This window comes from Emydura macquarii, unplaced genomic scaffold (assembly GCF_026122565.2).
Source record: "Emydura macquarii macquarii isolate MOO-44397 ecotype Brisbane River unplaced genomic scaffold, CSIRO-AGI_Emac_v2 contig_3249, whole genome shotgun sequence".
Lineage (NCBI taxonomy): Eukaryota > Metazoa > Chordata > Testudines > Chelidae > Emydura > Emydura macquarii.
This window is the reverse complement of record NW_027133386.1, coordinates 520980-535766: the sequence shown is the minus strand read 5'-3', so window position 1 is coordinate 535766 and position 14787 is coordinate 520980. Positions and strand designations below refer to the sequence as shown.

Sequence of the window (14787 nt, the reverse complement as noted above, 5' to 3'; positions counted from 1 at the left end):
GCGGCCAGCGCCCGGTCCTTCAGAGGGAATGAACAGAACAGGGCAATCGTCGAGTGATCCCTCCCCTGTCATGTAGTCTTAGCTTCTGGCAGTCAGAGATTTAGAGACACCCGAAGCATGGGGTTGCCTCCCTGACCATCTTGGCTAATAGCCATTGATGGGACCCATCCTGCATGAACTTATCTAAATCTTTGTTTTAACCCACTTCCATTTAGGTTTTCACGCCATCCCCCGGCAGCGAGTGGCACAGGTCGACGGTGCAGTCTGAGAAGCAGCACTTCTTTTCGCTTGTTTTAAACCTGGTGTCTGGTAACTCCATCAGGTGACTTCCATTTCTTGCGTTATGTGGAGGGGTAAATAACGCTTCTCTATTCATATCTCCATACCACTCTTGCTTTTATAGACTACTGTCTTATCCTGCCTAGGCTATCGCTTGTCTAAGATGAACAGGCCCAGTATTTTTAACCTCTCCTCACATGTTCCGTACTCCCTAATAATTTTCATTGTCCTTCTCAACACCTTTTCCAGGGGTGGGCGTGCCGTGGATTGATATACTAGCATTATAATACAGTCTGTCTCATTATCAATCCCTTTCCTAAAGGTTCCTACCAGTCTGTCAGCTTTTCTGATGGCCGCTGCACGTTGAGCAGATGTTTTCAGAGAACCAGCCACGAACACTCCAAGATCTCTTTTTTTTTAGTATTAACAGCTCATTTTGACCCCCTCGTTTTGTATGCACAGCTGGGATTGTATTTGTCCAGTGTGAATTACTTTGCATTTAACACAATTGAATTTATCTTCCACTTTGTTGCACAGTCACCCAGTTTAGTCAGATCCCTTTGTAGCTCTTCTGATGTCCTCTGTTTGCATCACGACCACCTGCCTCAGGATCCCTCCACCACAGGGAGGCGGAAATCATTTTCCACTTACTTCTCTCACTGAGGGAATATCAGTGTTCAGTCCTAGGCCTGAGACACATGTCCCTGACGTCTAAATTGAGACCTAAATGTAGGGTTGGTAACCAGGAGAGGAAAAGGAGATTTTGCACATTTATGGAATTAATTGATGGCACTTGATTGACTGTTAACTCTGTGTTCTTCTGAGTTGATTGCATGGTTCGTTCTCTTGTTCTTAGTGCACCATTTGTTTTCTTGTTCCTAGTTCCAACACATGGCCGACACAGACTGGGGAAATCAAACAGCCGTCACAAAATTCATCTTCCTGGGACTCGGGAATCTCCCGGACCTCCAGCTCCTCCTCTTCCTCCTCTTTCTAGTCATCTACATCGCAACCGTGGCCGGGAACACCCTCATCGTGTTGCTAATTGTGGTCAATCAGCACCTTCACACCCCCATGTACTTCTTCCTGGGGAACCTGTCCAGCTTGGAGACATGCTACACCTCCACCATCCTGCCCAGGATGCTGGCCAGTCTGCTGACCGGGGACAGAACCATCTCAGTCAGTGGGTGCATCACACAATTGTTCTTCTTTGGTGCCCTGGCATCTACCGAATGCTATCTCCTAGCGGTGATGTCTTACGACCGGTATTTAGCGATATGTAAACCCCTGCACTATTCAACTCTTATGAACCCCAGATTTTGTCTCCAATTGGCTGCTGGGTCCTGGCTAAATGGTTGTCTGGCTATTACCATCTTCATATCATTCATGTCTCGGTTCATATTCTGTGGCCCCAATGAAATTGACCATTTCTATTGTGATCCTGTCCCATTGATAAATCTCGCCTGTGGGGACACACGCCTGATGGTGTTGCTGGATTTCGTCCTCGCCTGTGTTTTCACCCTGCCCCCTTTCCTGCTAACCCTGACATCCTACGTGTGCATCATCGCCTCCATCCTGAGAATCCATTCCACCACTGGGAGGCAAAAGGCCTTTTCCACCTGCTCCTCTCACCTCATCGTGGTGACTGTTTTCTATGGGGCCCTTATGATTGTCTACATGCTACCGAAACACAATGCACTGGGAGTGCTAAAGAAAGTGTTCTCGCTTTGCTACACGGTCCTGACTCCCTTGGTAAACCCCCTTGTCTATAGCCTGAGAAACAGAGAGGTCAAGAGAGCCTTGAGCAAAGCCGTCCATAAATACATGGCTTTCACCAAGAATATAGAAAATGCTAGATAATAACTAAGGTCCAGATTTTTAAAGGTGCCTAGGTGCCAAGTGGAAGATGGGTCTTGGCACTAAGATACTTTTGAAACTCCCAAGAGGCACCTAAAACACCTTTGAAAATCTGGCCCTGAGCCTGAGGTTTCCAAAGATTCCTGCGTGATTTGAGCAAAAAGTCCCCATTGAAATTAAGTTGAAAACTCACTCTGAGAATCTCCGCACTCATGTCATATCATGCTCTGCATCGTATTTACTGAGGCAGAGTTTTTATGGTCCCTCGCCATGTCCATTTAACAGAGGACACAAGGAAGTGAGGTTGTGGACAGCCTTCTGAACATCTCATGTCCACCACTGATACATACAGCATCCTTTTGGGGGTGACTAATCATTCGCCCTGGGTGAGGAGGGTGTGTAGAGCCTGGTAACGCACAGAACTGACAAGTTGTGTAAGCCACAAAAGCCATGAAAATTCTGTACGTTGTTTCTCTACTGTTCGCCGCATGGTTGTAGCCATGTTAGCTCCACGATAGCGTTCTTTATGTTAGATAATAAAATCCTGTAATCAAATTCCGAAACTCTAAGAGCAATAAAACACAAGGAAGGATAATATCATACGGTTTGTTGCTACAAATGCTATCTTATGCCTCTACAGACGCAATGGAGAATCCAACCGGAGCCCAAGTCTGTGAATCCGACTAAGAAGATGGATGAGGGAGGGAGGTGGCCATATTTTTCCGCCCAATGGAGGTTTAGCTGGGCACCCATCGGAGTGGAGTAAAAATTGCCACAAACTTTATACATTAAAATAAATATTTGTGCAAAATATAAACAACCAAAAAACAAACAAAGAAAAACACTCTCCCCCCCAAAAGAAAACCCCACTACTATCACTACATGCAACATATCCACCCATCAGATCTCTTGGGTCTATGAGTAGATCGGGGAAAGACGCACTTAACCTTCATCTGCAGCATGGGTCACTTGCTGGTGGATTCTCTGTATCTTGAAGACTTTAAATCATTATTTGAGGACTTAAGTAACTCCTTCTTAGGTCCAGTTTTGGGTCTCTGACTAGAGGGAGGATGTGGATAAATTGGAGGGCACCACCAGAGGGCAACGAAAATCATGAGGGGGCTGGAGCACATGACTTACAAGGACAGGCTGAGAGAACAAAGCTTGTTTAGTCTGCAGAAGAGAAGAATGAGGAGGGATTTGATAGCGGCCTTTAACTACCTGAAAGGGGGTTCCAGGGAGGATGGGGCTAGGCTGTTCTCAGTGGTGGCAGATGACAGAACAAGGAGCAATGGTCTCAAGTTGCAGTGGGGAAGGTCTAGGTTGGACATTAGGAAAAAGTTTTTCCCTAGGCGGGTGGTGAAGCACTGGAATGGGTTACCTAGGGAGGTGGTGGAATCTCCATCTTTAGAGGTTTTTAAGGCCTGGATCGACAAAGCCCTGGCTGGGATGATTTAGTTGGGGTTGGTCCTGCTTTGAGCAGGGGGTTGGACTAGATGACCTCCTGAGGTCCCTTCCAATTCTCATCTTCTATAATTCTATGAAATAAAGCTTTTTAGTAATTTTTTGTCTAAATAATTTCCATTGTAAGAAACTCCTGTAAAAATAATTTACAGGAAAGTATATTATGAAGAAATAAGCTCCTGGGGAATAACAATATTATAAAAAACCGTTATATTTACATTAGAAAGATGTTTACAGTTCTATTATAAAGAGTTTACAGTTCAAAAAAAAGGAAAAAGACATATCATGGTTTTCTAAATGCTTAAAGGAGCTCCTTAAAAAATAGTGTCCATTTACTTTTTAAAGTTTTACTTAAACAACTTCACCAGACAACAAAAAACAAACAATTCCTTCTTTGTTTGTACAGAACCTGGCCCACGACTAGGCCTTGCGCTAGCTAGTGAAATAAAATAATAATAATTAACAATAAATTAACATAAAATCCTTGAAAGATGCTGTAAATTCCAATCCTGGCCATACATTATCACAGTTCATCATCAACAACCTGGCCAAACCTGAAACGTTCCCTACAGATTTAGATTTTTCGGTTCGTTTTTAATTGCAATGACATAAGGGGAAAAATAACCCACTTTGGGCTTTGTTAGGAGAAACAAAGGTTTGGAACCATGGGTTATAGAGTGAACTGCGACCATAATTTAAAAAGTTTGCATACACAATCTGGCTCATCAAAAACTTAGAATAGGAGAAGGGGAGGGGGAGAATAATCTTCCACTTTCTTTTTTTTTTTTTTGGTAGCAGCAGCGACACAGCCTTCTCCTGTGAAGGATACAAATATAAGGCAGAGTGTAAACAGAGTAAAGGCGGCATGTTCCAAGAGAGATCATGAGACTGGCTTGGCCTTCGGTAATAGGCAAGCGTCTTTATGGACAGTAAGCAGATTCTCAAGCTAACTTCAAGAAGAACCTGAATCAGTTTCAGGTAAGCATTATTCCTCATGCCTCTGCTTCATTGCGTTCATATGGCCCTTGGCATCCATGGTTAGCCAGATATACCTTATGGAAATTAGCAAACTCCTTCTTTGCTTATCTGCCATCGGATATCTGGATGTTTCCTTGTTATTTTATTTTTTATGTATCACATTTATGAAGAGCCACGGGGTTTTTTTTAATGAAATAAGCCCAGTGAACTATCCATGAATCATTGTGAAGGGGGATAAAAGTAAGTAATTCATGACTGTGTCATGCTTCCAGTAGCTACACTATTTTATTTCTAGTGAGAAAATATTAGTCTTTCTTGGGTGGGAGGACAAGTGTGTTAAGAAAAGCAGAGGGTTCATTTCAAATAATTACTTGTTTATAATAGGGGCGTGAGGGGTGAAGAGAGAAACTGACCCTGTGGTGGAGTCAGACAATTAGAAGTAAGGACACACACGATCTGATTTTATTTTCTCTTAAGCCAATGTTCCAACCAAGTTGTACATTGACCATCCTGGGCACAGACTTGAATAACATTGGAGGGACAGAGAGCAGAATCAGCCCTTCTGACTCTAATGGAGTTACTCCTGGTTTATATCAGGATGGGTAAGAGGAGAAAACCATTGAGTTCAATACATATTTTCACATTCTATTCTCTTCTCTTCTATTGTACATAGATTTTTATACTGCACTCCTCATGATAGTATCTGTGCACTTTCCAGTAGTGCATTAACCAATGTGACTTCACATCTGTTCCTGATTTACATTGGTCTCAGCAAGAGTAATATTTGGATCCTTTTCCTCCTCTTTCAAGTGAAGGTTGCGGAGATGAACTTTGGACATGAATCAGGCAAAGGGTTTTCCATCTAGAATATGAATTGGCTTGGAGTGACTTGGTCTGCACTGGTATGAGATGAAAACCTGAATTTTCTGCCATCCTGAATGGTGAAATTGTCATTTGCTTGGCTATTGTAAAAGTGTAGCGGTTGGTTCTTATCTAAAGGATCCTTGCTTAACTTCCCCAAAAGTTCAGTATTTAAATATTTCTATCTATCTATCTCTTACACATCTTTTCCCTCTGTTTTCCCTTTCTAAACTCTTTCTCTACTTCCTCTCTCTTCTCTCCTGGCTATTTTTTATGGTCTACATGTTTATTACAGTTTTCCTGGCTTTTTAAAGTTCTCTCACTAATTTTCAACCTTGTTTCAACTTTCACCCTTATTGCCAAGAAGGCTAACAGCATATTGGGCTGCATTAGTAGGTGCATTGCCAGCAGATCGAGGGAAGTGATTATTCCCCTCTATTCAGCACTGGTGAGGCCACATTTGGAGTATTGTGTCCAGTTTTGGGCCCCCCACCACAGGAAGGATGTGGACAAATTGGAGAGAGTCCAGAGAAGGGCAACAAAAATGGTTAGGGGGCTGGAGTACAAGACTTATGAGGAGAGGCTGAGGGAACTGGGCTTGATAAGTCTTCAGAAGAAAAGAATGAGGGGGGATTTGACAGCAGCCTTTAACTACCTGAAAGGGGGTTCCAGGGAGGATGGAGCTAGGCTGTTCTCAGTGGTGGCAGATGACAGAACAAGGAGCAATGGTCTCAAGTTACAGTGGGGGAGGTCTAGGTTGGATATTAGGAAAATCTTTTTCACTAGGAGGGTGGTGAAGTACCTAGGGAGGTGGTGGAATCTCCATCCTTAGAGGTTTTTAAGGCCCGGCTTGACAAAGCCCTGGGTGGGATGATTTAGCTGAGGTTCGTCCTGCTTTAAGCAGGGGATGGACTAGATGAACTCCTGAGGTCCCTTCCAAACCTCATCTTCTGTGATTCTGATTCATGACCAGTCTATTTCCAGCATAATAAACTACACACGTGGATGTTTGCTTATGACGAGGAAGCATGAGAGCTGTTGCAAGCAAGAGTGATTCTTATATATTGTCTTCTCTGTCCCATGCCCAGAGTTGCAACAGATCGTTCCACTGCACGTGTCCTCTGACAAATAGTGTCTACCAGCATGGCGATCGGAGCTCATTGAGGAAAGAACATTCTCCCCAAATTGTCTCTTCTTCCCTCCATGTACCGAAGGAGCCATGGGAAACCACAGCACGGTGGCTGAGTTCATCCTGGTGGGATTCGGAGGCCATTCTGAACTGAACGTTTTCCTCTCTGTCCTCCTCTTGGCTCTCTACACCGTCACCGTGGTGGGGAACATTGGCATGATCGCCGTCATCAGCGCTGACTCCAGGCTCCAGACCCCCATGTACTTCTTCCTGAAGAATCTGGCCTTCCTGGACCTCTGCTACTCCTCCGTCATTGCCCCCAAAGCCCTGCTGTGCGTCTCAACCGGGAACAAAGCCATCTCCTACAACGGCTGTGCTGCCCAAATGTTCTTCTTCTCGCTCTTCGGGACCACCGAGACATTCATCCTGGCGGCGATGGCTTACGACCGCTTCGCCGCCATCTGCAACCCCCTGCGCTATCCCATCACAATGTCCAAGAGGGCTTGCGTTTGCCTGGTGGCGGGCGCCTATCTCTCAGGCTGCCTCAACTGCAGCATCCAGACAGGCTTTACCTTCAGCTTGCCCTTCTGCGGAACCGGGAGAATCGACCACTTCTTCTGCGATGTCCTCGCGGTGATGCAGGCCTCCTGCTCGGACACCTTCGCCAATGAAATGGTGATGTTGGCCGTTTGTGGAGCCATCATCGTGGGCACCGCCCTGGTCGTCCTGATCTCCTACAGCTTCATCATCACCACCGTCATGCAGATGCCCTCCGCCGAGGGAAGACGCCGAGCCTTCTCCACCTGCACCACTCACCTGGTGGCCGTGAGCTTGTTCTTTGGGACAATCTTATTTATGTATGCTCAGCCCGGGTCCGTCTCCTCCCCAGATCAAAACAAAGTGGTCTCTGTGTTCTACACCATTGTCATCCCCATGCTCAACCCTTTCATCTACAGCCTGAGGAACCAGGAGGTGAAAGAGGCCCTGAGAAGACAACTTAAAAAGAAAGGCTTTCTCCACTGAGCTCCCTGAAGGAGCAGGGCAGTTCAACAGTGGACAGGTAATCGGGATGGATGAAAATGGGCGCCAAAGACAGGGGAATTCCAACAGGACTCTTCCATGGAAGAGTGATCTCAGCTGGTGAATATTATGGGGCAAGACAGGGACTTTCAAACAACCAAAGGGAATTAGGCACTCAGTAGAGTATCTAACTCCCTTTTGCTCCTTTGAAAATCCCAGGAACAGTGTGGGGATGATGAATTGGAGGCTCACATCTAACTCCCTTGGAAGGGGAGCTCTCTCAAGCATGGAGATGGATGGTTTGGTGGTGAAGATACTGGACTGTGACTTGGAGGATCAGGGATTTATTTCTAGCTCCCTATGTGACCTTGGGCAGACTGCCTAGGCTGAGATACTAAGGGATTTGGGTGCCAAATTCTCATTAACATCTTAGTTGTCCAAAGTGCCTTAATCCCACAGTTTCTCGGTTCCCCATCTGTAAAGTGTGGTGTAGCATGGCACTGTGGCCTTCCTCAGAGCCTGGGCAGATTGGGACCCAGGAGGCCACAGACCCTGGGAGGAAAGGGGCAGGGCCAAGACAGGAAGGGGAAGTATAAAAGGCCGTCCTAGCAGCTCAGTCAGGGGGAAGATGCTGCCAGAGAAGGATGTTCCTTCCCTGAGGCTGTTGTCAGGGCCTGACCCAGGCCCCACGGCTGTGAAGAGCCAAGCCTCTGCTGACTGGATCCTCAAGGGCCTGTTGGGGCGACCGGGCCCTAGCAACTGGGAGGGATCCTCTGAGGCCGGCCACAACCTAAAAGAACGGCCCATTGCCTGGGACCTGCTGGAGCCCTGTGTGCTGGAGGACCCTCCAGGGCCCTGTGACCTGGAGGAGCTGCCATCTACTGATGGCCCCGAGGAGTTCCTGGACCTGCTGATAGCGAGGGACTGGTGGGACTCCCTCTGGCCATCTACCCTGGAGAATCGGAGGAAGACCCTCACTCCAGGTACCCAGGTTCAGGGTGGGAGGAATTAGCCTGGGCCCCAGCCAGGTCCGCAATGCCCCTGCTGGATGGATCTGCCAGCCTGCATGTGGATATTGATACGTCCTTTGTCCGGCTCTATCTGTTCACATGTTGACTTTTGAGGGGGGGGGGGGGGAGGACTTTTTCTGCCTGTAGCCGGGAGGTGTGGCCTCCCCCTGAGATTGACGCAGAGGGAGAGCCAAACCCAAGAAGACAACACCTGACCGGAAACAGGTAGGCTGGGCTAGGCCTTTAAAACCCAGGCCTGCTCACTCAGTCCGACCCCAGCGGCTGACTGAGAAGGACGCCTCTCCCTTGGTGCTCGAGCTTAGGGCCGCGCCCAACCTCACCCAAGAGGAGACGCTGCTGGATCTACCCATGGTGTGGGGCCCTGCGGATCCAGAGGAGCTGCCTGAACCATATGAGCGGAGGGAGACCCCCAGATCCTACGACCCAGAAGAAGGCCTGCCGGAGCTGCCTACGTGCCCGGGACCCTGAGAAGTTAGAGGAACTGCCCTCTGCAGAGGACCCCGCACAGTTTCTGGACCTGCTGCTGATTGACGGCAGGGACTCGCTGGAGTCCCACACACCTTCAACCCCAGCGACCCGGAGGGAGATGACTGGCCCCAGGTACTCTAGGGAGAAGGTGGGAGGAAGAAGCCCAGGGAAGCCGACTGTGGTCCGGCTGAGCTGACCCTCGCTGTGAGTCAGCGCGTTTCGGCCGGACCTCCGCTGACCCAGTGCCGGGACACCCCGTCACTCACAGGGCCCTGGGCTGGGATACAGTGAAGATGGGTGGGCTTGCGTCCCCCTGCCCCCTTTCCTACCCTGACCTGGGATGAATGCCCATTGAGCGCCAGAACCTGTCTCTTTCTGCCTGCCCTGCCCTGCTGAAGGCCGGGTATAGACTGCTTACTCACCCTGCTAAGGGCTAGAGACTGCTATCCCTCTGCCCTGCCCTGCCCTGCCCTGCCTATGGGCTGGGCCATAGACAGCTGCTCGCCCTGCTAAGGGGTCGAGCCTGTGTGTGTTTGCCTGCCTGCCCTACTGACGGGCCAGGCCAGAGACTTCTGGCACGCCCCGTGGGGACAGGAGACTATTCCCCCAAAGAAGCAGCCTGAACCAAAGCTTGCCCTACTGAGTACCAGAGACGGCCCCTTAATTCGGACTCCCCGAAGGGCGTAGGCGCCCGGAGGTGTAGCCTCCCTCTGAGATTGACGCAGAGGGAGAGCCACCGGCGCCGCCCGCTGCAGGGGATCCTCTACACTGACCATGTGTCCGGGCAGCACATGGTAAAACGGGACCCTGAATGCAAGTGGAATCTGTAGTCATTGCTGTATTCTAAACAAGGCTGATGCGATAACTTTAAACCCTGGAGATGCCTGGCCAAGGACAGCTGACAGCCTCCTCTACGTGAAGAAAGTCAGCCTCGTGATTCTACTTTACATGTTTGTTTACCCCCTTCTGTGAGCATTGTCCGACTGTACTTACGCCTTTCAACGGATGCGAATGTAAAACTCCCAGAGAAATAAACTGTGGGACATAGGCTCCTGAGTCACTTGGGGCCATTTTTAAAAGGTATCTAGGCACCTAACGGTGCAGATAGGCACCTGGAGGGATTTTGGAACGCACCTAAACAGAACGGAATCAGGTCAAATTGGATAGAACAGAACTTGATGCTTAAGGGAAAAGAGCCACAAAATGTCTCTCATTACGAGGCCCAGTTCAACTCCAGGTGAAGTTGATCGTCCTTCCAGTCAGTTCAGTTCCCAGCTGGTGTGAGCTGGCGTAGATCCATTGAACTCAAGGGCCAGATCCCCACTAGGTATGAAGCAGCCGTGTTTCTCCTGCCATCAGTAGGGCCAGATATCAAGCTGGTAAGGACCACCATCCCTCCATGGCGTCACTGGGACCTCTGCTGGTTTGTACCAGGCTGGCTCTTTCTGAGCCCTTCTGTTCAAGTTACACAACCACAGTTTATCTCCTGTTGAATACACAGATGCAGAAAACATGCATTCAGTGATCTAGCCAACGCCACGTCATTTCAGAATTCAGACACTGGAGTCTATTCACCTGGTAAAAGGTCTATTATAGAATCATAGACGTGTAGGGCTGGACGGGACCTCAACAGGTCATCAAGTTCAGTGCCCTGCACTCAAGGCAAGACTACGTACTAACTACACTATTCCTAATAGGTGCTTGTCTAACCTGTTCTTAAAAACCTCCAGTGGCGGAGACTCCACAACCTCCCTAGGCAATTTGTTCCAGTGCTTAGCTACTCTGACACTCAGGCAGTTTTTCTTAATGTCCAACCTAAACCGCTCTTGCTGCAGTTTAAGCCCGTTACTTCTTGTCCTATCCTCAGAGGTGAAAGAGAACATTTTTTCTCCTTCCTCTTTGTAACAACCTTTTACATACTTGAAAAGTGTTATCCTCCTCCCACCCCAGTCTTCTCCAGACTGAACAAACTGTTTTTTCAATCAAACAGGTCATGTTTTCTAGGCCTTTAATCATTTTTGTTGCTCTCCTCTGGACTTTCTTTAATTTGTCCATGTCTTTCCTGAAAGGTGGCACCCAGACCTGGACATAATGCTCCAGCTGAGGTCTGCCTGTCTGTCTATCTTCTAGAAATTCAAAGGTGATATTCTCTCTAATATGGACATAGACAGCATGCACAATAGGGAATGTGAGGGCCTGATCCCCTGGTTGAGGGGAGATATGATTTATCTCTACAAATACATCAGAGGGATAAATACCAGGGAGGAAGAGGGATTATTTAAATTCAGAGCCAATGTGGACACAAGAACTAATGGATATAAACTGGCCATCAGGAAGGTTAGACTTGAAATTAGATGCAGGTTTCTAACCATCAGAGGAGTGAAGTTCTGGAATAACATTCCAAGGGGAGCAGCGGGGGCAAAAAAACCCAGCTGGCTTCTAAACTGAGCTTGATACATTTATGGAGGGGATGGTTTGGTGGGACAGCCTAGTTTGGCAATGGACTGATCTTTGACCACTGGCGGTAAATATGCCAATGGCCTGGGATGGGATGTTAGATGGGGGGGTTCTGAGTTACTACAGAGAATTCTTTCCAGGTGTCTGGCTGGTGAGTCTTGCCCACATGCTCAGGGTTTAGCAGATCACCATATTTGGGGTCGGGAAGGAATTTCCCCCCAGGGCAGATTGGCAGAGGCCCTGGGGTTTTTTTTTCACCTTCCTCTGCAGCACGGGGCATGGGTCACTTGCTGGGGGATTATCTGTTCCTTAGTCTTTAAACCATGATTTGAGGACGTCAGTAACTCAGGCCTAGGTGAGGGGTCTGCGACAGGAGTGGGTGGGTGAGGTTCTGTGGCCTGCGTTGTGCAGGAGGTCAGACTAGCTGATCATATTGGTTCCATCTGACCTTAAAGTCTATGCGTCTATGTCCTTTGAAGTCAATGGAAGGACGCCCATTCATACCGATGGGCTTTGGAACAGGCCATGAGATCAGAATCTGTCCCGCTATCTCATGGCTCGGAGAGTAGGGCATGGAGCCAGCACGTGTGAGGATAATAGCCAATGTCAGCATTTTGTTTGCAATCAGTTCTGTTCTTATTCCCACTTTCCAAAGGCACCAGGGGCTGGATTCACAAAGAAACATAGGCATTGCACAGCTCAGCATTGCCACGGCTCCATTTTAGGTGCCTAGAAAATCGCTGGGATTCACCAAGCCTGAATTTGATGCCCAGGCTCTCTGTACAACGAATGGGGCAAGGTCGGAACCTCAGAATGGAACTGACAAAAGCCAGCACGTTCGGGGTCTCCCTGACAAACCAGCCAATGGGAGATAGTAATGAAAAGGGTCGCTTTTAAGACCTGCCCCTCTCAGGGAGTTTGCTGTCTAAATCCGGGATTGAGAGAGCCCCGAATCAGTGTACCCCAAAACCCCGTGGCCAGGGCACTCACCTGAGAGGTGGCAGCTCCCTGTTCAAATCACTTCTCCCTTCCGGCGGAGAGGGGACCAGTAATCACCCACACCCTGCAAACCATGGGGCTAAAAATGATAAGGGAGGGTCGCTGCCACCTCCTCTCCCCGGGGCCATTTTGGGCAAGCTCTTGTCTGGGGCCTGATCAGATAAACTGCCTCCGAGCACTTTTGTTATGTGGGGACCTTCAGACGAGTTAGGCCTGTATTCCCCTGGTTCGTGCATCACTCTGGGGCTTCAGGGTCTGAACATCTAGAAGGAGGCAGCAATGCACATGCCCAGAGCAGACAAAGGTTGGAAGGGCCCTCCGGAGGTCATCTAGTCCCATCATAGGTGACCAGGGAACTTCTGCTGCAAAAACTTAGGTGCCTAGTGGGTTTAGGCACCTCCAGGGTGCAGTAGCAGCTGAGCAGGGATTTTGTGAATCCCAGGGGGTGGTATTTAGGCACCAAAAGTGGCACCTAATAGCCATTGATGACAAGGGTGTTAGGTGCCTGGGTGCTTTTGAGAATCCCACTAGGTATCTAAAGGAATCTGGCTCAGTCAGACTACTCAAATGAGTAAGCGCCAGTTTTTAAGTTATTCAAGTGCCTAACTCCCATTGGAATGTAAAATACCTTTAAAAATCGATCCCTATGTGCCTTTGTATAAGAGTAGGTGCTTCACTCGAGGGCCTGAAGTATTTTGCAGGAGTGGTGAGAAAGAAAGAAAGGAAAAGTTTGTTTTACCAGGCAGCAGTGAGTTACTGAAGTCCTCAAATCTTGCTTTAAAGATGTCAAGTTACAGAGGATCCACCATTTACTCTAGTGCAAGCCAGCAAAATGACCTCATGCCCCCATGGCAGAGGAAAGCTACCGGGGGGAAATGTCTTCCCTACCCCAATTATGGTGATCAGTTAGACCCTGAGCATGTGGGCAAGACCCACCAGCCAGACCCCTGGGAAAGAACTCTCTGTAGTAACTCAGCGCCCTCCTCGTCTAGTGTCCCGTCTCTGGCCGTTGGGGATATTTGTTTATAGTAATTCTTGATGGGCCATATGACATTTTAGGTAACCTCATCACACCAGCCCCTCCATAAATTTATCAAGCTCAGGCTTAAAGCAAGTTAGGTTTTTTTTCTCCACTGCTGCCCTTAGGAGACTGTTTCCGAACTTCACTCGTCTGATGGCTAGAAACCTTCACCTAACTAGAAGCCAAGCCACTTTATATCCATTTGTTCTTGTGCCAACACTGGCCCTCAACTTAAATTACTCCTCTCCCTCCCTGGTATTTATCCCTCTGCCGTATTTAGGGAGAGCACTCATAGCCCTCCTCCACCTTTGTTTTGTAGACACTGGCTTCATAATAATCATCATAATTAATTAACAATAAAACTGAAATAAAAATGGTTATATATGAATAATTACTGTTCCATGGAAGTAATTTATTACTGATTATTCTGGGAATACTTTTAACAAATTATTCTGAAGAAAGAAAGAAAATTTAAAAGAAACCCTCCAAAAATATAGATAATTAAAGGCACCTCTTAGATCTTTATTCCATTCTGTCTGGTAACTAGCATATATTCTGCTTCACATTTACATTAACTGAGTATCTTAACAAAATACATTTCCCCCCTAAAATATTGTTATGGCGAAGTCAATAGGTAGCGTTCTTACATGTAGTCAGACAAGATCTTTTTTCTTAGCGTGAAAGCTCTTCTCAGTCTTTGAAGAAACGATCTACTGTTGTTAATTTGATGATGTAATGTCTTTTTCAGGGAGCTCTTGCAAATAGCAAGAAAATTTGTTCTTCACCTAGAGGTAATTCTTGGGGCACAGTTACTCCATGGGAATCAGGTATTGTTGTGAGGGCTAGGTTTCTAATCGCAAGGATTGTCTGTGTGTTCTTTCTGACCACCTCTGTTCCAGGCCAGGTGTATACAGTGTAAATAAAAAAGTTAAACTTAGAATCTGTGTAGCTGGTTTCTCCAAAGGGAAGCCAACCTGAGGGACTCGTCATCTGCAACAGAGAGGGAGAGATGGATGGAGGATGGAAGCTTCAGTTGCTCAGTTCCTCTGGGATCTCAGGACCATGATGTCTGAAGTTAAGTGCCCAAAAATCAAGGGATCCAAAACAAAAAGCCACTCTGGAAAATGTGGGTTATGCTGGCTCTCTGTACTATAAAGATAAATTCAGACCACTCCCAGGGATCAATAATTTAACCCCTTCCTTGAAGAAAGTAAAAATTAGAA

At 47.5% G+C, this 14787-nt stretch overlaps 2 protein-coding genes across 2 annotated transcripts; both read left to right on the top strand.

Moving 5' to 3' along the window:
• Nucleotides 1-1170: 1170 nt before the first annotated feature.
• Nucleotides 1171-2139, top strand: LOC137142765 (olfactory receptor 6N1-like). Its single transcript, XM_067532219.1, has one exon. The coding sequence runs from the start codon at nucleotides 1171-1173 to the stop codon at nucleotides 2137-2139; it is 969 nt and encodes a 322-aa protein (XP_067388320.1).
• A 4519-nt stretch (nucleotides 2140-6658) lies between these two features.
• Nucleotides 6659-7591, top strand: LOC137142770 (olfactory receptor 9S13-like). The gene has a single exon (XM_067532225.1). It carries the CDS (start codon nucleotides 6659-6661, stop codon nucleotides 7589-7591), a length of 933 nt encoding a protein of 310 aa, XP_067388326.1.
• The last annotated feature ends 7196 nt before the right edge of the window (nucleotides 7592-14787 follow it).